At 37.0% G+C, this 26,854-nt stretch overlaps 1 protein-coding gene across 8 annotated transcripts in view; it reads right to left on the reverse strand.

Moving 5' to 3' along the window:
- LOC119647231 (scavenger receptor class B member 1) overlaps positions 1–26,854 on the reverse strand; it is a 268,776-nt gene that overhangs the window by 65,108 nt on the left and 176,814 nt on the right. For all 8 annotated transcript variants that reach the window (XM_038048088.1, XM_038048086.1, XM_038048085.1 and 5 more), the window contains exon 3: positions 734–986. In XM_038048088.1, the coding sequence (XP_037904016.1) occupies positions 734–986 (253 nt within the window). The remainder of the gene's footprint in view (positions 1–733; positions 987–26,854) is intronic.

The raw sequence follows: 26,854 nt of genomic DNA on the forward strand, positions 1-26,854 counted from the left end.
GACAATAAAAATACAGGTGTATGATATTCAGGACTGAGTCTTTTTCATATATCCTTTTGGTTCGTTGGTAGCACAGTGTGACGCTGGAAGTTTCAAGGTTGTTTCATTATTTTTTAGCAAGAACGTTTTGGAATAATAATTTAAACTAAATATGATTTTAATGAAGTGTTAAAATATGAAATTACTTAATTTTGTATTCATTTGTTCATGTTTTTATGGCTAAATTAGAGTCCTTGGAAAAAAGGTGATGCCTTTTGGAGAAGTCTTTTGTCATTGTCTGAATTAAAAAAAATGAATTTCTTTCTATTCTGTAGGCTTGTCGTAATATGTATAAGTGGAATATGTGGTTTCCAGTAAAACGCATTCAACTCATTAAAGTTTTGACAACCCATTTTTTATAACGCATACTGATGAGATGCTCCAAAACCCTTCCTTGTATACCATCTTAGTCTTATGTTCTAGCAATATTTATATTTACACAACGCGTGGTCAGTAGACTCAATCAACTGACTATAACGATATAGGATCGAGGATATTATATAGAAGGGACGATGGGAGCAGCGAGCTTCATTCTTTGCGCTGGTGCTTTCAAAATATTGTGAATTTCAATCTGAGAGAACATTTTCAATATGGTAAACTTTTGAAATATGTAAAGAAAAAATCAATTTCTTCAAACCATCACACTCTCCTGGTGATATGTTCCAAATAGCATTTAAAAAAATGATCGACTTACTTGTACACATATGGTCCCAATTCGTCTAATGCAGGCTTTGATCCATTATTCAAAAATTCGTCAGCATTCGTCACATTATAAACGAAAATTCTGATAATGGGTTCCACGGGAGGTTTCGACCACCATCCGAAACTTTGTCCGCCCTGCCGCAGTGCTACTTGATGATCTACGATTAGCCTAATTAAAGCTGAAAATCCGCACGTGATTAGCACTCCGAGTATTAGAAGGCATAATGCAAACGCGATCGCGAACCCTGAAAGTAAACAAAAGGAAAAATGTTGAAAGAGAATTTCGGTGCATAAAATAGAGTGTTAGCGTTACATATATCAACCAATAACCCTAGAAAGCTGGGTAAAGTTCCAGGTGTTTCTTTTTGTTTAAAATTCATTTTACTCACATCTGGAAGTCATTGTATAATTCTGCCCAAAACTTTAATTGGACACATTTCCCAGAAACGTGTGAAAAAATGCAGTCATAGCTTCATATTTCATAACGTTTGTCGCCTCAAATGATTTTATCTTTTGCTGTTGACCCCAATTGTTTTATTCTTTGTGGGGATTTGTTGAAATTACAAAACTTTACAAGTTTACAACATCAAATAGTGGATTTGTGAATACTTCTCACCATTTCATTAATGCTAATATCCGCTGAGTTGTGAGGTATGATTTTCACAGAATTATTATTTCTATTTCAGATGATGTGATATTGTCGAGGCTTGAAAGAAACCATTGCAACAATTTGAACAATGAGGTTATTATGTGCATTGCCTCTGAGAATAATTTGGCTTCATATGTAAAAAATTATGATCTTGAACACCTTTCTATGCAAATTTAGAGGAAATTTATTGGTTTTTATCCCACATTCTGAAATGTTACAACGAAACACCATAATAGCTGCCCAACTCAATAAACGATCCTCTGAAAGATTGACTTCTCACTGAAGGGGGAGATATCAATTTGCTATCCAATTAATTGCTTCTTATTATTATACATCCGCCCTAGTCTAATGGAACGGATTCGTTACGTCGTGTACGTAACGCATCTAATCAAGTAATCGTTGATCAAGAATGTCTTAATTAGGAAAATTAAACTCTTCAAAGGAAAGTTTCTGATTATGATGCCAGTGCTGCTTTCTAGGGCTTTTTATCCACATCATTACGTGAAGTAAGCGGCTCGATTGCAGACTGTAATATTCCTTATTTTGCTGATATCATAGCATAGTAAACATGATACATTTCCAGTAGTCCAAAATGTGAAATGCTCCATTTCGAAATAAGCTACAGTTTCTTGTTAGTACTGATTAGTGATTGAAAAGAAATAACAATATGAGCTAATAATATGTCAACAGCCAACTTCGATGATCGGTAACCAAGGTACCCCACTTTGTAAAATTTGTCCTAACATCTTTCTCAATACAGGTTCTGTGGTAATTTTTATATTTACATTTTTTCTGTTTATTTTGGTTTGTTTACGCCAAGCAAAGTTAGGTCGAGCAAAATTGAACAAATTCCTAAATGTTCAGAAAGAAGGTAAAAGGGGTTGTGTATATTTTGTTTTGTTGTTTATTACAAGGACATAACGTACAGCCTGTGGGATAAAACGCAAAGAAAATTAAAGAAAAAGGAGAAAATGAAACCATTACTGAGAACAAATTACAAAAGATATTGTATTTCCGTACGCAAAATTATGTAAAATCCGGACAGTTAAAAAATCGTAATAATCTCATCAAAAACTCAAACAAGTCGGGAAAGCGGAAGCTCGACGCTTCAGGTTTTGTGTATTTCTTTTATAAAAAGACGTAACATATGAATATATTATGTAAGAATATCTACTTTCGCGTGATATTGACATTCGAAGTCTTGAATTTGTATGACTTTGTAAACAAAAGTGCGATTTCTACCTAACGTGGTAGGATTATGTTCCATGGTTGCAATTTTCCAGCATACAATAATGCAAAATTTCGAAATTCTAGGATGAACTTTGCAGCCAATTACTAAAAATTATGGTAATATACTATTATTAAATTTATCGGTATGAAGGGCATTTCGGAACCTAGACACCGTATAATGGCAGCATCCTCTGTGAAAGAAATGATCACTTTCGAACCCCGTTCACCCCACCTTTCCAATAAAACTAACACCGGCTGCGGGATGTATAAACAGAGACCTTTCGTTTGATACTCCATATTTTATGGGAAAAAAGAGCTTTTGAAGCTTTCCACCTTGCATCAACAAAAAAAGTACAGACAGTAAACCAGTAAATTTTAATAAGGTTTTGTTTTACACAATTTATTTATAAATTGGCAATTGTATATGCCATTTCTTTAAAAAAAATATCTTATCCCTGGAGTCGAAAAATTGGACCAAAAGCTGTCTGACATTTGACATTTTGCAGGGACAGAAGCAAGTAGCAATCGGGAGTTGCTACGTTGGGAGAGTATGGTGGATGCGGCAGAATTTCCCGGCCTAGCTCTGCTAGTTCCCGACAAGTTCCTGCCATCACCATGAAGCAATATGATGTCCCTTTTACAACATGGCCGAGCTACTTTCTTGGAGTGGTGTTTTGAGATTATCCAGCTGCTGGGAATAACTCTCGAATTTACCTTTTCGCCCGGTGTTAGTAGCCTGTAATGTATTGGCCCTCGAATGTTTCCCCATATTCTCTTAGTCGAGCTCAAGTTCGGTTTCAGATATGATCTGAAATGTTTTCTTAAGCTGAATTGAGCTTTTCCGCGATGTTGTCAGAGAAGGGTTTTCTTCTAACAAGGACTTCAAAATATCGTCGTCATCCAAAGACGTTTGCTCAGATCGTGGTTTATCGGAAACGTGAAAATGATCTATTTCAAATTTTCCGACCATCTTCTGCATGTTCTGTCACAAACTTTACCTTCACGAGACATTTATAATAAATTCCTATACATTTCCGGAGAATTTATTCCTTGCTAAAATTTATATATGATATAATATATAATTACACAATTGCGTTTCATATTCACTTTACCTCATTTGATAGGTCAGTAATATGTATAAACTCAGCGATAAAAGAAAGAGCCCAATATGCGTCAAGTAAATTTGCATTTGCGTACTTCCTGAAACTTGTTTAACCAAAACGGACAGAACCTTCCGGTAGACCAAATAAAATATATAACGGCTCATCCACATTTTGCCCAAACGGGTGCAAACCCAAAGCATGGATAAGATATGTAATCAATTTGGCGCGTTTACACACTTGGCAAACCTCAAAAATTGTCGCAAATATGTGGATAGGGTGTTTAGCTTGGCATGTATACATTCGCTACCGCTTGCCTCCGATCCGATTGAATGCAGGTTTTTTTGGCACAAATCAAAAGGAATTTGCCGGATACGGTTTGGTTGGTTTGTAATGCGTTTGACTTTTTAAGGAAATTCGATGCTAAACTTGGATGATGGTTTTTTTAGGATTGCGAAATCCTAGCAGATAACTTTATTTAATGCTGAGTTTAAGGGCTCCCATCAAAGAAAAGAGTGAATATAATATAGTTAAATCCCTATAATTCGTTCCAAACCATCAGTCCCTTGATCATACGAATTATCGGGATTCTCCTATATAGCCATATGAGTTACAAAGAGTTTACTATTACAAAAACTTTTATTAAAGAGAACTGCAACGAGGTGCCTGAAGAGGGTTTGGAAAAATATCTAATGAAGGTGTAGCAAGGCAGAGATATTTCATCCAGCTGTGTGTTGGAATAGAAACATGCAGCAAAGTCCTGAAAAGTAATCTATAAAAATACTGTGAAAAGGCTTTCACCCTTAAAAAAGCAGGTGCAGCGTAAAGCTGAATTCGGTCCAAGAAAGTATCGGTTGCGACTGGGTCAAAACTATTTTTACAGATGTGTCTTCTTTTCGGCTATCCACATTAGCAGATAATGTGTTGCGAAAGGATTCTAGAGGATCCCTCCAATGCACAAGGCTTTGGTCCGGATCGTATCCATATCTAATGACGTACCAAATATAGCAAAGCTCAATATTACCAGCAAATAAAAGCATTCACTTTACAAACAAAAACGGCAGCCTTAATTGTATTCGATCATCATTATTTTTTCAACACACTGTTTAACCTTAAAAAAACTATCATTGTGGTTGGTTCTCTAACTTCCAATCCCAAGTGGAGCTCAATCAATTTTTAGGAATTTGTCCGGTATCATTCGCTGACACAACATTTTATATTACGAAAAATCAAAAGCTTCAGCGCATGCACTGTAGTTGTTCACACATTTTAGAAATTTTCTGGGGCCAGTAGAAAACTGTGCTTTTCAATATTACCCCTTCCAAAAACATACATGTCTGCAAATTTGGAGCGATTTGTGTAACAATTAGCAATTACAATGAAAGTTTATGAAAAAGTGCTGTAAATGTCGATTAGTGTAGAGTAACTTAAAGAAGGCCGTTCGTAACCAGATGTTCAATTAATCTATTCAATTCTTTTTCCTGTCTGAAACTACTTGAATGAACTTTCTTTTCCCCGAATAATATTCAAGATCCATTTCAAATGCTTTACTCATGAATAAAAAATTATTTTTTTCCCTGGACCACTCAAATTCTTTACAATACGAGTGGAGGTCTGTTTTAATACACCAGTATTTTAAAAGTTTATCCAGGTCTATGAATTTAGATATTTATTTAAAATTTAAACGTATCGACCATGGTGGCTGTAACCATAATGTCCATAATGCATCTAAAATGTGTAAACCATCACTCAGCATAATAATTTACACTGATCTCAGCAACAATTCAGATGACATTCTCGGCGATTGAACCCTATTACAAAGCTGTGCTGGTGGTCCACATCCCAATTATTCACGCTTTTATATATAGGAGATGCATATCATCAATATTAGCTTTACTACAAGAAAAGTTGTGGCATGCCAGAAATAGGTTTACCACTCGCCACGATTTCAAGTCAAGATAATTGAAGTTGCAATGATAGTGATGCATCGTTATAAATGAATTAACGCGATAATAATAGCAGTGCTTGAGTAAATCCATCCGGAATAAATTACCTTTTTTTGAAAAATTTTGGACAAATTGCAATTATTCTTAGTTTCAGTTTACATGGTTGAGTAGAATTCAGTCATATACTCGTGCTTAGTCAGTTAATACCTATGAAAATACCTAATGCAGACCCAATGTTGTTCTATAAAAGAAGAAAACAAAATGAAAAGTGATAATGCTTCCAGGGTTTCAAAGTATTCCACAAAAACATGCTTTTGTTTTCCACTTCCCACCGGTAAAGTGACAAATCAATACGGACTATTCCCCTGGACAGAAACAGGGCCATCAACACGCTGAAGTCGACGGTTTACCTATGAAAATGTTCTTTCTATTATTCCCAGGAAATGAAAGAAAGAAATGACAGTTAGACTGCTTGAGAAGAGCATCCGCCTTGAAGGCAATATTTGGTAGGGCAATTGAATCCTCAAAAAAGTCTCAGACGCAGAGAGGAGGCTTCCGCTCTGAATCTTTCTGTACCACATTAATAGCCTTCGAAGCCTGCCTGGAGCCTAGATCTATCTTCCCAAATGATCTGTATGAAAGAAAAACTTTGGCTTCATGCGCAGGGAGGGTACCTCAAGCCAACCAATACTTACTGGTCACTGCAAGGTTAATCAGTACCTGGGCAAGCTAGTTATATCTATGGTCACAGTCTGCAGAGTCAGCAAAAAGAGCAACGAAACCCACACACATTCTCTGGGGTAGTATCCACACTTGTGCAAAATAAGTTTAGGCACCTGAGAGAATTTTTAACACTAGATGCAAGTTGAAGCACTTGAAAGTAAGGAACATAATAAAGTTCCTGTCTGTCTACAGTTAAAAAGAATACTAACTAGTATTGTGCCAGGGGCACAATCGCTTTTCTAGGACGCAGTGTAAAGGGACCAACACATGGAAAACTACTACCACTGTTTCTCGAAAGCTCCATAATCTCATCAAATGATATCTCCTTTATGTCATCGAACTATGAAATATGCTGTTGTGGAGACCAGATACGTATGTACTTGTTGACCAGAAAAAGAATTATACTTTGAAAAGATATCAATTTCTTTGACGGCGCTCTTTGAAGAACGGCAATCCTGTTGATTAACTACAGTCGACAATTTGCTATTTTTTTAAATCATTTCCCGTTTGAATGAACTTAAAACGATACGCAATTCCCAGTTCGGATTTAAAGAAATACGCAAAATCCATCAAAAAGTATAGCATACCGAATTTCATATTAAATTCATTTCAAGAGACGATTGGCTCAAACGCAAGATAAGGAATGTCCTTTCAATTAACCTGTATGGATTCAAGTTTCACTGTTGGACAATTCCGGGTTGTGTTGAATTTATATTGTTGTGATTGGTACTGTGTAGAATCTGCAACTTCGCGACGAAGTTTACTTCAACCTTTTTAACACCCTGTATACGTTAATTTTAGCTCCTCAGCAAATTTATTCATATCATACCGTTTTTTGCACCCAAGCTGATTTTCAGTTCGCAAATGCAACCGAGAATTGTGCCTTATGAACTGCAAGTATCCCTTCTATATGTGGAAACAAGCCTAGTGGAAGCAAACCTTGAGGGAGAATGAACTTAAGGGTCACCATCGGGGGCGCTGAGAAAAAATCGCGCCGGGGGGTGAAATTTTGTCAGACCCTCCTAATAAATCCCGGGAAAATTTCTCCCTACTTTCCAACCCCTCCCGTTAGACCTGTCGACCATGTGACTTTCCCAATACAAAATACTGTTATCCGTATGTTCGCTTTCCAATAAACCGGAAGTCCATAGTTTGGAGCATGTGGTCGTATGGTATAAAAGGATAAATCAGTATGGAATTATACAATATATTGTAATTATGAAAGGACTTCTTAAAATTAAACGTTTGATTAATTTGAATGTGCCTTTCTTGCAGAATAAGTCCTTCCATGGTGGTTTCCGGGTAGAAAATTGTCCGCTGATAATAATTTGCCACGGGTTCGCCTCATATGCAAAAATTTCAATCCCACCCTATGACAAGTCGGAACCCCGCCATAGCTTGATACACGTATTTTCTGAATAACACGAGACGAACTAAAGTATACAAATTCTGGACCCATTCTCACAAATGTGTACCGACGAGATACTTCACTAAAACTGCACGTAAGTGCTGGCAGTCCGTTTTCACGGTAGAATTTCTCTAATTTTGTTAGTTAGAACCTCCTGAACTGGTCTCATAAAAATACATGGCAATGGAAAGGGTCTTCACTCTTCTTCTTTTGAAAATCTTATCATATGTACATCGGTATTTCGATAGTTAGATATATTATATTATTCTGTCAAGGCAAAGTCGTACTGCGTCCTTGAAGGACTATTGTGCCCCTTTTACTGGTTATTGTGTACCTATTGATCATAGGCTTCGTATCCCACGATAAGCACCCTGGACTGCTCCATCCCTGGTAGGCCCGCCCAGTATAGTTCCCTCAACCCTTCCTTTTCATTTCTTAGATTCATAGCCGTGAAATCGTTTGTGATTCCACAGAAGGGTTCTGGCCCGTGTAAAGGTGCCCCTGCTCCCTTCTTGGCTAGTTCGTCCGCTGCCTCGTTGCCTGATAGTTAGATGCTCTGTTCTTTAATTTAAAAAAAGTCGGGAAAGCAGAAAATGCACGCTTCAAGTATTAATGGTTTAGTGTATTTCTTATAAAAAAATATGTGCCACTTGTTCCTAGCACATACTGTATATGCATATATTATATCAGAATACTCACTTTAGCGTGATACTGACATTCAAAGTCTTACAATTTACACTGAAACGGCAACTTTGCCCGCCTATATCTTTGTTAGTAATTGTGCGATTTCTACCAAACTGTGTAAAATTATGCTTTATATAGCCAGTATTTTTGCACGATCCTAGGATGAACTTAGTCAATTACTAAAAGTTATAATAATACAGTATCATTAACTTTATTTTAACAGATATCGGTTTGGAGGATATTTCGGAGCTAAGGCACCGTATAGTGGCCGTTTGCTGACTTTTTCAAACTCCGGGAAAAGAATGACTACTTTCGACCTCCCCGCCCCCATCCATTTCGCATTAAATGTAATTAAAAGCTCTAATAAAGACCTCTCATTCGATACCCCCTTTTGCATGTATGGAGACCCCCCTTCAGCTCCACATAGGACGATGTAGCCCACTGTATGCGTTGGAGTTCACAGTTCCCACCTTCTCATATTGGCGTCAATCGATGCAACAGTTTCTGGGGAAAGTGCATGTGCCATGTTTTGTTTTTTACAAAACCTTAAAAAGTAATCATTCATTTTCAAAACAAAAATCAAAAATTAGATTCGATTAATGGCGGAAACAAGAGTTGTGTGTGTGAATTTTAAGTTAGATGAATTGGGATCTGGGGATGCACTGAAACTATTCATGATCACATAATATCCTGTCTATTAACAATTGAGCTCAAGAAGCTTCATACGAGTAGATATGTTATACAGAACTATAGCTAGATCCATAAGACTGTAATATTGTAAAACTATGCCAGAAAGGGGCGTCACTTATTCCTAATGTTACTAGTAATCCTGTAGTTCCTTGAAATTTTATTCTTGCTCCCACCGAAACGAATGCGTAAATTTCCAAAGCCCATTCTGTTTGTTGTTTTATATTTTGATTATTATAGATTAATCCTTTTATAATATCCTTTTATTATATGAAACGAATACTATCACTGATGTGTCACAAATAATTTCTGATGAAAACGTCTCTTTAAATACGTTTCCTAAGAGCTAAATCAAATCAAGAAAAGTTGCGATAAGTGAACTGTTGATGCTGAGTGAACTGTTAAGATGCTAGCCTAAAGCAAAATGGAAGAAATAAAGATTAAAGTTGATTTGACATTGAAAGCTTTTACAATATATTGTGAAGTCAGCTGATTGCATTCCAACTTCTTCAACTGCTTCAATTCCCAAGCTTCAGTATTGAAATGCTGCAGTCCAATTAAAAACCGGACGATTTCCCAAAGTATCAGTGTCAAATGCCGTATTCAAGAGAATAAAAATTTAATTTGACCCAAACTTAAAACCTGAGTATGCGCTGAAACAATGGGAGAAGTTGCTGCTAGCTAGCTAATAGAGCTCTATAAATGCGAAATATATCTAATAATTTTACCCGTCGTACGTGAATTTCATTTTTAGTGCTCATTTAATGGATTTTATCAGTTTATGAGCGCAGTGCACAATAGCCGGCATAGATACATAACATAGGCTTACTAATAAAATGGATTCTCTTCTCTACATTACGGTCAAGGTTTTGTGACGCTGATTATGGGTAATACTGTATTTCGACGTCATTGGATGTTTTGCGACACTTTGGAATTCTGGAATTGTTTTAGTTTGTTTTTAACACACTTAGGTGTATGTTCCACCTTTTATATGTAAATGAGGGTTCTTAGTACGCATCTTACGATCTTTGCTCCGCAAATACAAACTGAAATCTGCAATAGTTGGCTGGGGTTATATTAACAAAAGAAACACAGCTGTACATGTGTATATGTTTGTTGGTTGGATGAAAAGAGAAATTTGCATAAAAAGAGCTATTTGTTTGTCGTTTTTGATGTACCAGTTTTTCGGTATCGATTAGGAATATTCCAGGAATTTCTTAGGAGGCTTCTTGTTGTTAAGTTGTAATTTCATATTGGATTTTCAACGGTCAATTTCCAGAAGACATTTAAAACAGATTTCTTTGTTTCGTTACCAAGCAACTTTCAGGATCGTATAAATAGCATATTAAAATATAGTGTAATTCAACCTTCAATAACTTTATTCATATTTGTTTGGACAGAAGTAAAGCAAAGAGAAAAACATTCATATCTTGATCTAAGTAGTACCACGTAGGTCGTTAACGTTTCTCAGCCTTACAACATCACTTGTTAATTTCTTCAAAAAAAACAAAGACACTAAACCTTCTCATCAATTGCAAAAACTGAGATTTAATCAAAACCATTATGAAAACCTCAAGGTCAAAATTGCTTCGTCTGCAACTAGCAATTATCAAAATGTTACCTTTTGCCTGGAGCCGATTGAAAAAATCCAAACGAATTATCTGTCATTAACCCAGCACTGTCTATGATAGCCCAACTTATTGTTACCTCATTAGTGAGTAAACTCAGGTACCACTTAATGGTCCTATGTAACCGTTTTAGTCAGTTTAACCATTCCTACATGTGGTTGACCCAAGTACGCCGAGGGATAGAGTTGTTTGAAAAGGTTACGAAATTTTCATGACATGGAATTAATTTCTTCAATGATCAAATAGCATTGGATTGGGCCTAGCTTCACCATCAATGAAATGATGAAATAATAATTCAAGTTGAACATTCCTTCCGTATAGCAGGTGCATACGAACCTAAGAACTGCTTCAAAAACCATCACGAACAAAATTGCCAATGGCAATGCTTGTTTTTTGCTTGCAATTTGAAGGTTATAGGAAAGAATAAGCTATCAACGCTTTTTTAATCAAACTGGTTCCCTCCTATCTGTTGTGGCTTATGTGCTGTAGAAGACATTCTCGTTATATTTATGGGACCAAAGATCTGGTAGAATACGGAAACCAGTTTTGAATGATATTTGTGAATGCGAGGTTTGTGGCAATGTTATTCAACTGGCTCGTGGTATCTGATCTTCCTGGAAATTTCATATCATTCGAAAACAACCTGTCCAACAAAAAATTTGTGAATGTTAACAAGTTCTGGATGATTGGTTTGTTATTGTCCAGCAGTGGCTCGGTAGAAACAGAAACAAACGAGTTTTTTTTAAGAGTTCATGAATTTAATTTTCTGCGGAAATACTAGAGTTTAAGGTTCCACTGTTAGGTATCTAACTAGCATTCGAATTCTCAGATTTTGGAATATCTACAACTATTGCCTGTGCGATCAGAATCACTCCATTCATTGAACAACTTTAATGATGGTTAACTACATACTTTGACTGTTATTTTTCCAACGTCCAAAATTAATTTCGTTTTCCTTTGCAACCAAAAAATTCACATAATCAATAAAGTGAATAGCCACATTAAATCTACTCCTGGAAAAATAAATGATTAAAAGGAAATATTCAGAAAACCATTGATTATTTCCCTGGGATCAATACCTTTTGAAGTTGGTCAGTGGGTTTTTCCTAGGGGACAGGTTTCGTTTTAACGATTACAACGGAATTTTTCTAGTTTTACAATTAATAATAATAATAGTAAGTAATGCTTAACAACCCTCTACAAATTCATAACGTCCATTATTAGTGGAAGGGTCAATGAGCACCTCGAGACCAATAACATTCTGTCGGAGGAGCAGAGGGGCTGCCGGGTTGGGTCAAGGGGTTGCAAAGAGCAACTCATTATCGACTCGGTAGTTGTAGGACAAGCAACTAGAGGTCAAAGAAACCTCTTTAGTTGCTATATCGATTATGCCAAGGCTTTCGATAACATACCTGACTAATCAATGTCCTATATTTGTATCGCATAGATCCGAAACTAATAAAGCTTTTGGTGACAGTCATGGAAGGGTGGCATACGACCTTATCAGTTCGTACATCTGAGGGTGCTAATACCTCAGAGCCCAACCGTATACGAAGGGGCATCTTCCAGGGGGATTCGTTAAGTCCCCTTTGGTTTTGTATGGCACTGAACCCCCTTTTATGACTACTGAATGATGTTAGAGAAAATGGTTTTGCAATGAAGTATGGCCTACGTGCTAAGTGCGAACTGACACACTTGATGTACTTAGATGACATCAAGTTTTATGCTGGTACCGACGACCATCTTGATCGTGATATTCAGATGGAGTTTGGATTAGACAAATGTCGCATCCAAGCCATCCGCAAAGGTCATCACGAGCCGCATGCCGGACACAGCATTGGTGACCACCTCCACATCGAAGCTATGACCGAGACAGACTTCTACAAGTACCTAGGAATTCTGCAAGGAACCCATGATTGAGTTGGTGATCTGAAGGAAGCTCTGCTGTCCAAATTCCGGCGACGAGTAAAGCTGGTGCTGAAATCGCATCTCTCGGGGAAGAATAAAATAAGCGCGTTCAATGTATTCGCCATCCCTTCACTGGCTTATGCATTCGGAATATTGCCATGGACGAAGACCGATCTGGAAAACGTCCAGCGGCGGATACGGACAACTATGTCCAAATTCCGAATGCATCATCCAAAGTTTGGCGTGGATCGGATGAATCGTGACATCGGAGGCAAGGGCGTGGTTGACTTGGCGGCACAACATCATCGCCAATTCGACTCGCTGCGCGCTTATTTTTACAGCAAAGAGCAGGCGAGTCCCTTGCATGCGGCTGTCTGTAAGGCAGACTGTGGGCTGACTCCACTTAACTTGCAAGGATCGATCTTTCAATCCTCTGAGAGGGGTGAAGTTGGACCAGGGACGGATCGATAAATGGAAGTCGAAGGCAGTGAACAGTAAACACATGAATTGTCTTTGGCAGCCATTTGTCGATTTGCATTTGTCAAACAGATGACTGTGTGCTGGAGAGCTCTTTGCTGAGACGGAGGGGTTCATGTGTGCCATTCAGGATGGCGTGGTCGCCACCCGAGCTTATAAAAAGCTCATCATGAAAGAACGGGTGGAGAACAACCAGTGCAGAATGTGTGGTTCGGCGTTAGAGACGTTCGATTATCACATTTCTGGCTGTACTGTTATGACACCGGTGCAATACATCACCAGGCATAATGCTGTATGTAAGGTTATCCATCAAAACCTTGCATACAAGCATGGACTGATCACGGGAACATGTCCGGTTTATAGTACTTGATAGTTCTGCTTACAGCATGTAGTTAGTTCTGCTTTCAGCATGTATTGGGACCGGCAAGTTCTAACTGATCGTCATACTGCACATAACAAACCTGACGTACTTTTAGTTGACAAGACGGGTCGCTGCGCGTATATTATTGATATTGCTATCCCCCATAATAGCAACATTGAGCGGAAATATGTGATGAAGAAGGTGACCTATGAGTCATTGGCTCAAGAAATCAAAGAAATTTGGCATCTCGAGCGGGTGGTTGTAGTTCCCATAATATTTTCAGCTACAGGCATTGTACCTAAATCCCTCACAGCTTCCCTGATGTGCTGCGACTTTCGTCAGAAAGTAAGGATTATGAAATACCCAGCGTTTTTTTATGACTAAAGTAAACTTTTTAAATTTGCCGTGAACGGAAACTTATGAATGCATGTGTGCTGTGTAATGGCATATAACCATTGTCGCCTTAAAATCGAGTGATCAACAAACACAGGAGAAACTTGAAAAGTTAATAGTGTTAATTTTAAATACGGGCTTTGTTTTGGAAAACGTGAATAGCAGGAACCGTAGTCCCAAGCATTTAACTTTGAGTGATATTATGTACTACTTACGTAAAATAAATATATAATAAATACATCTAGCACGTCCCGTGTTCACTTCTCTAGTGTAAGGCCATTTCATAATCTAAACTTTTTAAACTTTTAATATTCTATAATTCAATTGAATTCAATATTTTTTTAGTTTTTATTAAATAGATACAAAAATACACGAGAACAATTAGAAAAAATACGATCTAGTAACAAAATTAGTAATCATATAATTCATCTTTCAATATATTTTGATTTTCAACGCACTTTTCGCATATTATATTGAAGTGTTGTTTAGAAACTCCCTCGCGACCATTACCACAAAATATACCAACTTTTTGTACTTGTGGAGTAGCCCTCAATCAAACTGCTGAGATTTAAGGTTTATCTCTCATACTATGATGCCGATAAGGGGTGGAGATGCCGCAATGCATCACCTATATTGCCCACGTTGTTTCTTGCGGAATATCTTTAGTTTCGCGCACAATTTGTGATGAATCCATCCAGAATCCATCCGTATAGCTCCTGCAATTTTTGCTGATTTATCAAAGCTGACTATTATAAAACTCCAGGAAGTTGAGGTTAATTCAAGGACTTTAGTTGACAATGATGATGATACATTAAATTAAATGCAAACATAATAATCGGAGTAGTGACAGTATGTATAAATTATAGAACATGTTACAATTATCAGTACGTTGAACTTAGATCTCACATTTGATCTGCGCTTCATTGGCTTGTGTAAAATAAAACCTCATTATTATTATTATTCTGTTAAGGGAAAGTCGCACCGCGTCCTTCAAGAACTATTATGCCCCTTTTACTGGCTATAGTGTACCTATTGATCATAGTATCTCAAGCAGGCCTGTAACCGTTAGGAACTTCAGTATGTTCCCCACTTCCAGAAGTTTCAGCTTTGCATCTGGTATTAAGTGTTCTCGCAGATGTATCGACCTACTTTGCACAAGTGCCGGACACTGTGCCAGGACGTGCATAGAGGTTTCGTCCTCCTCCTCACAGACACAAAACCTCATTAAAATCTGTTTACAAGTTTTCTGCCATTTATCTCAGAAAATAGTAAGATTATATCAAGAACATAATTTACGCAAAAATTGGAGTCAGGTTTCGAATTTAGAGCACAATTGTTGAATTTTGATGGTTTGTACGTGAGTGCTCAAATCTGCTATATTGTTGCGATGATTTTCGGTCGGTCGATTTCTTATAATTCTAGGTCCAGGAACGGGTTGTATCTGCTTTTAAGATCTTCCACTTAGAGTGAAAATGAGACGCAAGTAATAAATAATAAATAATAGCCTCCAATATTCAACTCTGTATGCCGCTCGCAGCAAATGACCAGAAAATAAAGAATGACTGGAATCATCTAAAGCATGATCAGTGCTTTAAGTATGATAGGATTTGTGGAATTAATATGTGAGAACATTTCGTTACACAACTCCGTTTTAATGTAGCTTTTTGGACAGGAATTTAATATGTGGGTTTATCTACTTTAATGTGATACTGGAATTCTATGCTGCCTTAGGGTATAGGAAATAATGTGTTCTAAGAAATTAGAACAGAATATTTCCCTTTAATTCGATACTGACGTTCAAAGTCCTAGATTGCAGTAAATCTGCACAAATACAAAGTATTCGAAAATTCGAACAACTTCAATTGACTAACGGTTAGTTGTACGACAACGAGTTAATTGAAAAACCAGTCAACTAACGAATTATTCAGCGGTTTTGATTCATCATCACCAACGACACAACAACCGGTATCCGGTCTAGGCCTGAGGAAATTCAGACACCCCGGTTCTGGGCCGAGGTCCACCAATTCGATGTCCCTAAAAGCTATCTGGCATCCTGATCTACGCTATCACTCCATCTCAGGCTTCTTTTTCTACCATAGATATTGTCGTTATAAGCTCTCCGGGTTGGATCATCCTCATCCATGCGGATTAAATGACCCGCCCACCGCAACCAGTTGAGCCGGATTTTATCCACAACGAGACGGTCGTGGTATAGCTCATAAAGTTCGTTGTTATGTAGGCTATGGAATCGTCCATCCTCATATAGGGGCCAATAAAATCTTCGGCGGATTCTCCTCTCGAACGCGGCCAAGAGTTCGCAATTTTTCTTGCAGTATCGCACGGGCGGCTTTGATTCCTAATTAATAATTTAATAGGACTGGAAGATAGGGGTATTACATTGAAATGGTTTTGTGATTTCCTTATGAATTATGTAAAAGTAAGCTTGGAAGTTTTTGGACTGACCTGTTCTGAAATGAATCTGATGCTTGCTTGAGGACGGAGCAGTGATGCCGTCGTTATTTCATGAGCACTTAGCTTTTTTTCTAGTTTTTTTGGATTATTGAGTAGGGATCGCGAATTATTTTCGACACAATAGTTAGATCTACCGCCCTTGATTTTATAAGTCCCAAATTTTAAAAAATCGTTGCCGTTTGATGATTTCTCACGTAGTAAATTCAGAAAAAATTTATAAAAAACCTTAATAAAAAAAATAATTTTTTTTCGACGGGCACGCTTCCTATAGATTTAATTAGAAAGTTAATTGCCAATTGCAATTAAAGAGTAACAATTGATTAGTAGTTAGTTAGTAATTATGAGTGGGTAATTAATTTTCCCGATTTTTAGTTGCAAGGTTTGAATAATGAATGAAAATTGAAACACGTTAGAATAACGGAAGCTGGGCCTTTCACTTATAAAGATTTTGTGTTTATCTTATATGAGTAACTATCTATGCACGTATTTTTTTTCGAATATAGCTATAAATTCAAAACCTTCCTACATATATTACGAAATTTTCAGTTAAATCTACATATTAAGGACATAAATATTATACTCATCCTCAACAAACATTGTCTACCGTGTACTGATATGTACATATCGCGCCCTTCGACAAAAAAACTCAAAAAAGTTAGTTTTTCAGAAATTACAACAAAATGTTTGTTAATTAATTTTCTATTCATTCGAAGCCAGACGTTTGCTATTTATTCTTGGAACCTTGCAGCCTTTCGACATATTTGAACATGCTCATAATGTAAATATTAAGGTTTTTACAATTACAACTATTTTCGTATTTTTTTGGCGACAATTCACAAATATTATTTTGAACTAACCCAAGCGCTTGCAGTTTAAGAGGGCCATCTACTCGTGACGGAGCGAGCTGCTTTCCAAATCTGCACGGCCAGTCAGGCTCAAAACCGTTGGAATACAATAAATTCACGTGGAGTACAGAGCTTTGACCTTCTATAACTTGGAGTTGGATTTCATTCAAACTTTTCAGAATTATGCCTTATATTATTACTAATACTGATGCCAAGAATGAACTTAAGGGAGTGTTTCAGATAAAATTTCTAGATTATAATAATATGCTATTATTAACTTTATTTGACAAGATATTGAAATAGGCCTAGTTTTTGTATAAGTGTATTACTGCAATTTTTTTCAGATTGTTTAGTTGGATAGGTTCTGAGAACGAGACCTGTTTTACTTTCTGGGGCAAACATTTTGAGTTTACACTCCCCTGCGTTTCACCCAATGTCAGAAATCATTTTCGAAAAGTACTAACAGAGCTCCTTCGTTTGATACCCCACATGGCAATATTCTATGAAAAAACTTTCCGTCCTTTCGCATGTATTACAGCTTGTTATTACAGCTAATCAATTGTTAATCGAATAATAAGCTAATTAACAAGTTAGTTAACTACTGAACCACACTGCCGGAATGAATATGAAGAATATTCTGTGGCTTAAACATCATATAGTGACAGCTTCATGATATTTTCAGATTTTTCAGCTGGATATCCCTTGAAAATGGGACTGTGAAAGAATAATGATAAATTCACAGCCCCCGTGCTGTGAACAGCTTTAGAAGTGCTAGTGGACCCATCATGACCATATTTGGCGAAAAAACTGAGAAACTCAATGTAGAACAATGTAATACCAATGATCTTATAAAAAGCTATGTAAGTTGGAAAATCGCTAAGTTCATTCTAGTTAAAATTAAATCTACTCTTACTGAGCTAGTGGTAACTCGTGATGTATAAATAATTTTTTAACCAGGGAAACATACTTCAAACTCCCGAGTCACCCCGCAGGACACATACCTGACATGTTCTCTCAACCTTACGAAAACCTTTTTTTCTATCCGCCAATTGTCAATTTGTTCCATAAGAAAAAACAGAAATCGTCGACTGCCGAGCTCATTATCTTATATTCAATTCACTTATAGCATTCACTAAAATAGTTCAATCAATTTCATGTAGTGCATGAGCTTATTTTTTCATGGCTTTCAAAATGGTGCGAATTCCTGCTGTAATACAAAACTTGTAATATTGATAAACACTTAATCAGGTTATGCCAATCCCCCATCTGATTTACTTTCCGCACTACGTACCAATGTTGCTATGATGCCCGAGGCAAATATGACTACCATGTATTACTTCAAACCTCTGCAGGTTACCAACAGGTTTGTTGCTACATATTGCTATCGGTAAGGCGCGACAGCTGATGACGCTACTTGTGAATGGACCACATCGAGATACACATATCGCGCAGACAGTAAGACCAGAAATCAGGTGGTAGATCTAATATCGATATCGACAATAACAGCAAGTATGACATCTTTATACATAACGGTTAAATGGGTCGCGTGTAATCTCGTTTTGGGAGGCTTCATGTAAAACGTCTAAGAGACAATGCCTAACAGCACTGTTTGCAGCTCCATGTCCAACTACTGCTCACCTTAGAAGGCCACAGGCTGGTGCTGCAACTCAATGCTCGCTTGGTATTTGAGGTGTACGATGGCAGCTAGAGTTGGCATCAGTCTTTTCCTAAGATGTACATTTTTATAAATGTGTTTGTAGGAGCGCACACTACCAGAACAGTTCGTTTGAGACACTTTGTTTGTAACCTTTTTTGTTAATAAGAGTAAGATACATTGCAATTCTATTCTTAGGCCAACTTCTAAGTGCGCACTTTCCAATCTCACCACTAGGTCGATACCCCGTCTAAATGATTTTACTCCGAGTCATTTCCACAGTAAACCAGTTACCAAGTCCCACAAGAGCTTCGTATGAGTTGAACCACGCATCTTAAGGCTTCGGGAAAAAGACATTTTAACATAAAATTACGTCTCTGCCTCAACTTAGAAACCCAGTTCGCCCAATTTCTTCTCCAAAAATCAACCGGTTGCATATCTCATATTTTTTCTACTCAGGAATGCGGCATGAGATTTGCTGCAACACTTACACATCATAGATTACACATTCCAGTGATTCAGGACTATTGGTAAAAGTTTCTTCAGTTTTTGGTAAGATTTCGCGTTTCAATCAGAGGCTTCGTTATGTAATCCGGCGTCGCGCTGATTCATCTTCGCAATTTAGAAACTTCCAAAAATCAGAAGCGAAGATACAATCATGCAATCTGGCTTAGCAGCAATCGACTATTGCCGTAATCCGCAGTAATTGGTATGAATTCGCTGCAAGAGATATAAAATGATTCTACATGTTCGATCATGGGTTTTTTGTCTTCTGTGCAGTTCAATGATTCGGAAAGCAAAAGCAAGCCTAATCCGAATGTACTTGACCCACACACAGAAGCAGTTTTAGGAAACGATGTGCAAACTCGTTTTGTTATGAAAATTGCTGGCACTATACAAACATGTTAGTTTAAAATCTTACAGTTGCAAAGCCTATGCAATGTTATAAAATAAAATATAAGCAAGAGCAATTCAACCAATTGCCACAAGTCTCAAATAATTGAAATATCGACAATGAAGCAAAGGCGTGAGAAAAAAGCTGGTAAACATAAATTTACGTGAAATTATTCAAACCGAACTTTCAATGCAAGTTTTCTCCGTTTTCTATGTATCTGTATTAGATGAGATAGACCTGAATTTAAAATATTCATCAAAATAAGACCAGCTCTAAAATCCATAATTAAAGTTTTTTATCGATCCTCATACAGTTTTTCCAACTGGACATAAGGGTAATATCCAATTTTTGGAAGCATGATCAACCCAATGGTGAATACACCTATGTATTGGGTTTTATTTCGAACAAAACCAGCACCTTACTAGAAGATCAAGATCAAGAAAGGGAGTAGTCCTAGTTTCGCACTAATACATATAATATGTTAGTTTTATTTTTACCTGCAGGTGAAAGTCCTAACTTCGTATTGACTTTGTCTGCTAAGCGGTTATTTCATTGCACTTTGAATTAAAGTAGGATAACTGAAGAAGGATTACCTCCTACAATATCAAAAAACAAATCCGCATATCGGAAGCTGGGCGCTTCAAGTATAAAGGTATTGTGAATTCTGATTTGAATTAGTTCCGAAAAGTTCTAATCGAACCCTGTCATTTTATACTTCACATAGCCATATTCTGTGAAAAAAATCTATACCCTCCTTTTGTACGTATTAGAAGCCCCCCTTAAACCCAAAGCAAAATAGCACTACTTTGATGTAAAGGGACTCATAGGCCATACGTTCTCACCAAATTTCCTCCAGCCATTCTTGAGTGAATCGACAGATAGACGGACATGAATCGACTTTAATAAGGTTTTGTTTCACACAAATAATATGTGATTGATACTAAAATAAATCGACATTCATGAAAGTCTCTTCGGCTGCATTGAATGATCAGAAAAACCGCGCGAATGGTTTGAATAGCAATTATACTAATAATTGTTGGCGCGACAATCCAATTGGATCAGGGCCTTGAAGTGTGTTAGAGCACTTTTTTCCAGACCGTATCGGTTACCCTACAGGATTACAGTGCCCTATAGGAGGCAATGTGGTCAGTATTGCGCTCGCCCGAGATTATTTCCCTGATTTGACTCAGGTAGTCATTCACAGCTGAATTTACGGATACCCGACGTCAAATCACGATACAAATTCCACTGCCGCTAAAGAGATTTTGAACCGCCATCTTCCCTACGACAGCTTTGTGCTCTAACCAGTCAGCTATACGGAGACTGGAGAATGGTCTGAATGCCTACACTACTCCAGGTCTTTGCTTTGCTGCACTAACCTGCTCAGCTCGCAGACAGTGCTGACTAAAAGGAAGAAAAAGTAGCAGCTCTACCAATTTATCTTATGTTAAGGCATTAAGGCTGATCGATTAGCGAACACACACGTTGGACGTTGGGTGTGGCCTGAAATCAGTTCAACGATGTGCTTTTCATCTAATGGGCCTGAATGGGTCTACAATGCTCCTGAAAAATCCAGTTGATTCGTCTACCAGACTAGTGTACCAATTTGCTGCTCTCCCTCTGTGAGATTGAGTGAGCCAAAGATTTAACGCGGGAAAGGAAGGAAAGGAAGGAAAGAAGTGCCATCATAAAACAGATGCCATGACGCGATGATAGTGTAGACATCTTCGAAATGAATAACCACAGTCCGAATGTTCACTAAGTTCATAAAAATTTTGAGTGTTCGAGTTTGTAGGCTGAAGTGCAGTCAAATTCTTTCGAAATAACCCTTGAATTCCTTGTACTCTCCGTGAGGAATCAACTCAACCCAATCGATCTTTCCTCTTGACCTCGTCCAACCATCTATCATTGCGAGTTCAAAAAAGCTCGAACGAATGGTGTGGAAACATCAAATCGGCGACTTGTGATTTGACAGCGACCAAAGTCGCCGATGGGGCATGTTCGAATGAACTCAAGGAAATTAAGTAGGAGAGTTTTGAAACTAAAAGGGAATACAAAAGTACAAAGTACTAACAGAAGCCAAAGAAACGAAATGACGAACGAACAGAAAAATAACTTAAATATATATGCATAAAAAACAAACTATTTGACAGAGTGAACCAAAATTGAACCTTTAACAAGTCGGGAAACCGGAAGTTGGGCGCTTCAGGTATGAAAGGTTTTGTTTGCTTCTTGTGTGAGTACATTTGAGTGTAGAACTATCCCATTTGTACGTAGCCCGTACATTTAGCATGTCAGATTTAGTACTTCGGGTTGTAAATTTACACGGTAAGGCAAATTTGAGCTACTGTAACTTTGTTACTAATAGTACGATTTTGTTAAAACTTGGAGATAATATGCTTCATATTATATTTTATACTACTACCAACTTTTATAATTCTGACATAAACTTAAGGGGGTTTTACTCAATTTTCCGAAAAATACGGTAATATACTATTATTAACTTAATCTGAACACATATCGATTTGTTGAGTGGGCACCGTATAGAGGCAGCTTCATGATTTTTTTCAGATTTTTCGGTTGTGTAGTTTCTGAGAATGGCTCCGTTAAAGAAATCAATCAAAATGCAAAACTAAAGGCCTATTGGTCCCGTGTATCCACTGAAGCACTTGTGAAATCTCAGAGGGACTGAAATGCGAAACCCCCTTAAGTTTATCCTTAAATCTCCAACTTTTGTAGTGATATGGGCTATATTATACAGTATGAATCTACCAAATTTATCGGAAATTACACTATTACTAACAGGTTTATGATAGATCAAAGTTTTTACTTTGTGCCAATTTCTTGCATTCTAAGACTTTGAAGGTCAGTTTCATGATAAAGCGAATGGTCTGACAAACCAAATACATAAGCATTATTTCATAACGAAAGCTTTCAGTTTCCTGACTTATTATATTTTAAATACAAGTCAGGAAACTGTAGGTATGAAACGTTTAGTTTGTTCCTTATATAAGTGTATTTGAGTGCAAACTATCCCATTTGGAATTAGCCCGTAATCTATCTGTATATTTAGGGTGCCAAACATCACACTTTAATGTAATATTCATATTTACTATTTTGGGTTTTAGTAAAGTTACACGGAAGAGGCAATTTTAAGCTACTGTAACTTTATCAGTAGGGTACGGTTTTGATATCATCAATATCATCAATTTGATTGGGGATACTATAGGGGGTAGGATATACTTCAGCGGAGTTTCTACTTAATTTCCCAAAAACATGGTAATCTTTTGTTATTAACTTAATTTGAGTAGATGTGTATCTTCACAGTGTTTTTTAGGCCTGGGCACTGTATAGAGGCAGCTTCCTTTCAGATTTTTCCGTTGTGTAGTTTCAGAGAATGGTAAAAAAATCATCACTTTCGAACGCGCCGTGCAAATAAAGCCGACGTTACTCCACAAAGTCAAGTTGGAGCTAGTTGTTGAGTAGTTCTCCTGAAGCATTTGATGAAAGAAATCTTTAAGAGAAGAATTCACACGGCTTTGACGATTTGTTGGCTGTTAAATAGGATTCGAAAAAGTTATAAAGCTCTAGAAGAAGAAATAATGGTCAAGAAAATTAAAGCATGCTGTAACCAGACTGTTTCATAAATGGGAATCACGAGGGTATATGGAAACTAATGGAGTTGATCCCTGAATATGCTTGATCAGCAAACACAACAAATCTGTTAAATAGATAGATGGATTGATATACTGTTGTAGTAGAGGATATGCTTTGTAATTCTCCAAATTCAACAGAGTAAATTCAAAATAAGTGGTGTGAAGTTCAAAGCTTCACTGATTAAGCTTTGGCTGATGCTAATAGCAATGACCTACGCCATCGCTCCATCTTAGGCAGGGTCTGCTTCGTCTTCTTTTTCTACCATAGATATTGCCCTTATAGACTTTCCGGGTGGGATCATTCTCATCCATACGGATAAAGTGATTCGCGCACCGTAACCTATTGAGCCGGATTTTATCCACAACCGGACGGTCATGGTATCGCTCATAGATTTCGTCATTGTGTAGACTACGGAATCGTCCATCCTCATGTAGGGGGCCAAAAATTCTTCGGAGGATTCTTCTCTCGAACGCGGTCAAGATTTCGCAATTTTTCTTGCTAAGAACCCAAGTTTCCGCGGAATACATGAGGACTGGCAAGATCATAGTCTTGTACAGTAAGAGCTTTGACCCTATGGTGAGACGTTTCGAGCGGAACAGTCTTTGTAAGCTGAAATAGGCTCTATTGGCTGACAACAACCATGTGCGGATTTCATCATTGTAGCTGCTATCGCTTGTGATTTTCGACCCTAGATTGGAGAAATTAGGCTCTGTTAAGAAATAAACTCAAATATAGGGGTGATATTACCGGCTTCAGTAATGAAGTAGCAAAATGTCTATTGCAAACGCACATTCGCGATTAGCTCAAATATGTATGCTAACTATAAATGATAATTGCAAACAATGGAGACTTGTAAAACTTGTAAATAGACACAGAGTACGGCCAAGTGAGCAAAATATTGAATGAATATGCAGTGAAATAATAATTTGAAGTCAAAAATACAAGAATACTAACACATACTACAGGGCTTCTTTTACATACATGTACTCGTATATGTAATTCATTAAATTTATTAAAATTTGATGAATAATGGAATTTTATAAAATTCATCCAATCTCACAAAATTTTGTTCTTGGTGCGATTAACTTTAAAAAAATATTTCTCAATATTTATCAGTTCGCTCAAAGTATTTATTAAATATTTGAATTTAGTAGCTGGAGACACATTTAGATTGTCCTTGAATCTGTTTAAATGTGTCTATTTCTATGTAAAATGAATTATTAACTATCTGCCAGGGCCTCAACTATTCACAATATGTTTGGGCTAATCTCAATTGCGTTTTCATTACCCTTTATTATGAGTTTCGAAATGACGTGTCGAAAAATCTCAAATCAAAGCGGAATGTCGTTCGGGCAGTGGTTTCCCAATGTAATTTCAGGTTTTATTTCAAGAAGACTTCGACAACAACAATCAATGTGACTATAATGTAACATATGAGCACAAACTTTTTTCTTGCGCATTTTAGTAGACTACATGTCTGAACAATAGCCTTGAACTGATCTGTTAAAAACTAGTGAATTGATTTGTGGTTCATAATTAAGATACAATTTAAAAGTGAAAGCATCTCGGCCGCCGACTTAAATCATTTTGTTTAATGTCGAAAATTTCTATTTCTTGAATACATGAAAAGTGATATATGCAAAGAGCTCATTAGGCAATGAAAACGAAATGAACTGAAAGAAAAATGAATTGGTTTCAAATATATGTTTCTAAATATATTCGCTACAGCTCGAAAACTCTCGCTGCTGAAACAATTTAGATGTTGGAATTAGTTTACTTTTCAAGTTTATGGAAATGTGGAATAAAGCTTTAATGACTTTCGAATCTTGCATCGTGAGTTATACGATCGCCTATTAGCAACGAACAAACAATTCAACGAAAAACGATGCGTACAATTTGTATTATCTAAAATAATAACACAAAAAGTTCTCATCATTGTATCTAAACCTGGATCCTAAGATGAATTACAAATGAAAATTAGTTTATAACCGGCCAAGACTCGAACTTTAATTCAAAGAAGACCAGTTTTATTTTTCAATATTATGGAATTGTTTGCCGATCAAATTAGCACTCTTAAAGAAAGACATCTACACTACGTATGTGCCTAATGATGGCCTCTCATAATTTACCATTTACTTTTACTATTCTAGCGCCCATGTTATATTCCACTCTAATGATATATATATTTTGGAAAAAATTCTTAAATATTACAGGGAATAAAGCTTAAGCAAGACGGAATATCGGCAGAGCTCGCCGTTTCAGGTTTTGCGAACTTTGTGTCGATCGATCCTAATGTTTATCCAGTGAGTATGCGCACCTATACACTGCAATGTGATACTGACATTTTACCTCTTAGAAAGCTGTAATTGCACCCGTCAAGGGCAACTGTAACCTATTGGAATTTGCTAACAATAGTAGGATATCCAGAAAAATTCTCAGAATGCTGTTTCATGTCATGCAAGATACCATCACGAAATTATGATTCGAGAATGAACTTACGGCAGGCTTTATGGTACAATAAAGTTATGAAATATCGTAATATACTATCATTCACTTTGTTTGGACGGATATCGATATAGACGGTAGACCTAGATGACGCATAGAGGCACGGCTATATTTTATTTTTTCAGGAGTTTCAGTTAAGTAATTCCTGAGAATTGACCCTTACCATAAGTGACCAACTCTCCCCTTTAGAACTGGTCGGAAAACTACTGGCACTTGATTCGGAAAGTACCAATGTCGTATCCCATACGGTTATATGTCATACAAAAATGTGCACCCTTTTAAGCGTAATAGGGACCTTCCCAATTCACTACATGTACGGAAGTTCAAAGTTACAGTGCTTTCACTCAATTTTTTCCTAATAGGTATAACCGACAGATGAACAGATAGACAGACACAAAAAGAGTGGATTTGAATAAGATTTTGTTTCCACAAGACCTTGAAAACGGTTATAAATATTAGAAGAACTGAATAAATATTTGTTGGTATATTGTTCATATAATATTCGTCCCGAATTCCTCTTATGTGAGTGGCTTGAGTATTACAGGCACATTTTCTATTTTTGTCTTAGGTGAAATTTCAAAGTATCAAGGCAGGGCCAACGGTTACTCTGAAAATTAATGGTGATATGCTTGTCTGTACTAGTAAGTTATGTAAATCTGGGATGAGAACCTGTAAAAAATGGATTTAGCAATGCTTGGACAGTACCCGGATAGCTAATGACACTTCAAATAAATCTGGAAACAGGTGAGAACGGAGACTGCACTAAAAAGGAGTCTAGTCCAGGGAGAAAGGACACAATTTTAGTTAGAAGGAATCAGTGTGAACATTAAAGTAAACTACGGTTTACTTCGGCGATCATTGCTGCCGTTAATAGAATTTTGGTTGATCGTT

The sequence above is a fragment of the Hermetia illucens genome, chromosome 1, assembly GCF_905115235.1.
Source record: "Hermetia illucens chromosome 1, iHerIll2.2.curated.20191125, whole genome shotgun sequence".
Taxonomy (NCBI): Eukaryota; Metazoa; Arthropoda; class Insecta; order Diptera; family Stratiomyidae; genus Hermetia; species Hermetia illucens.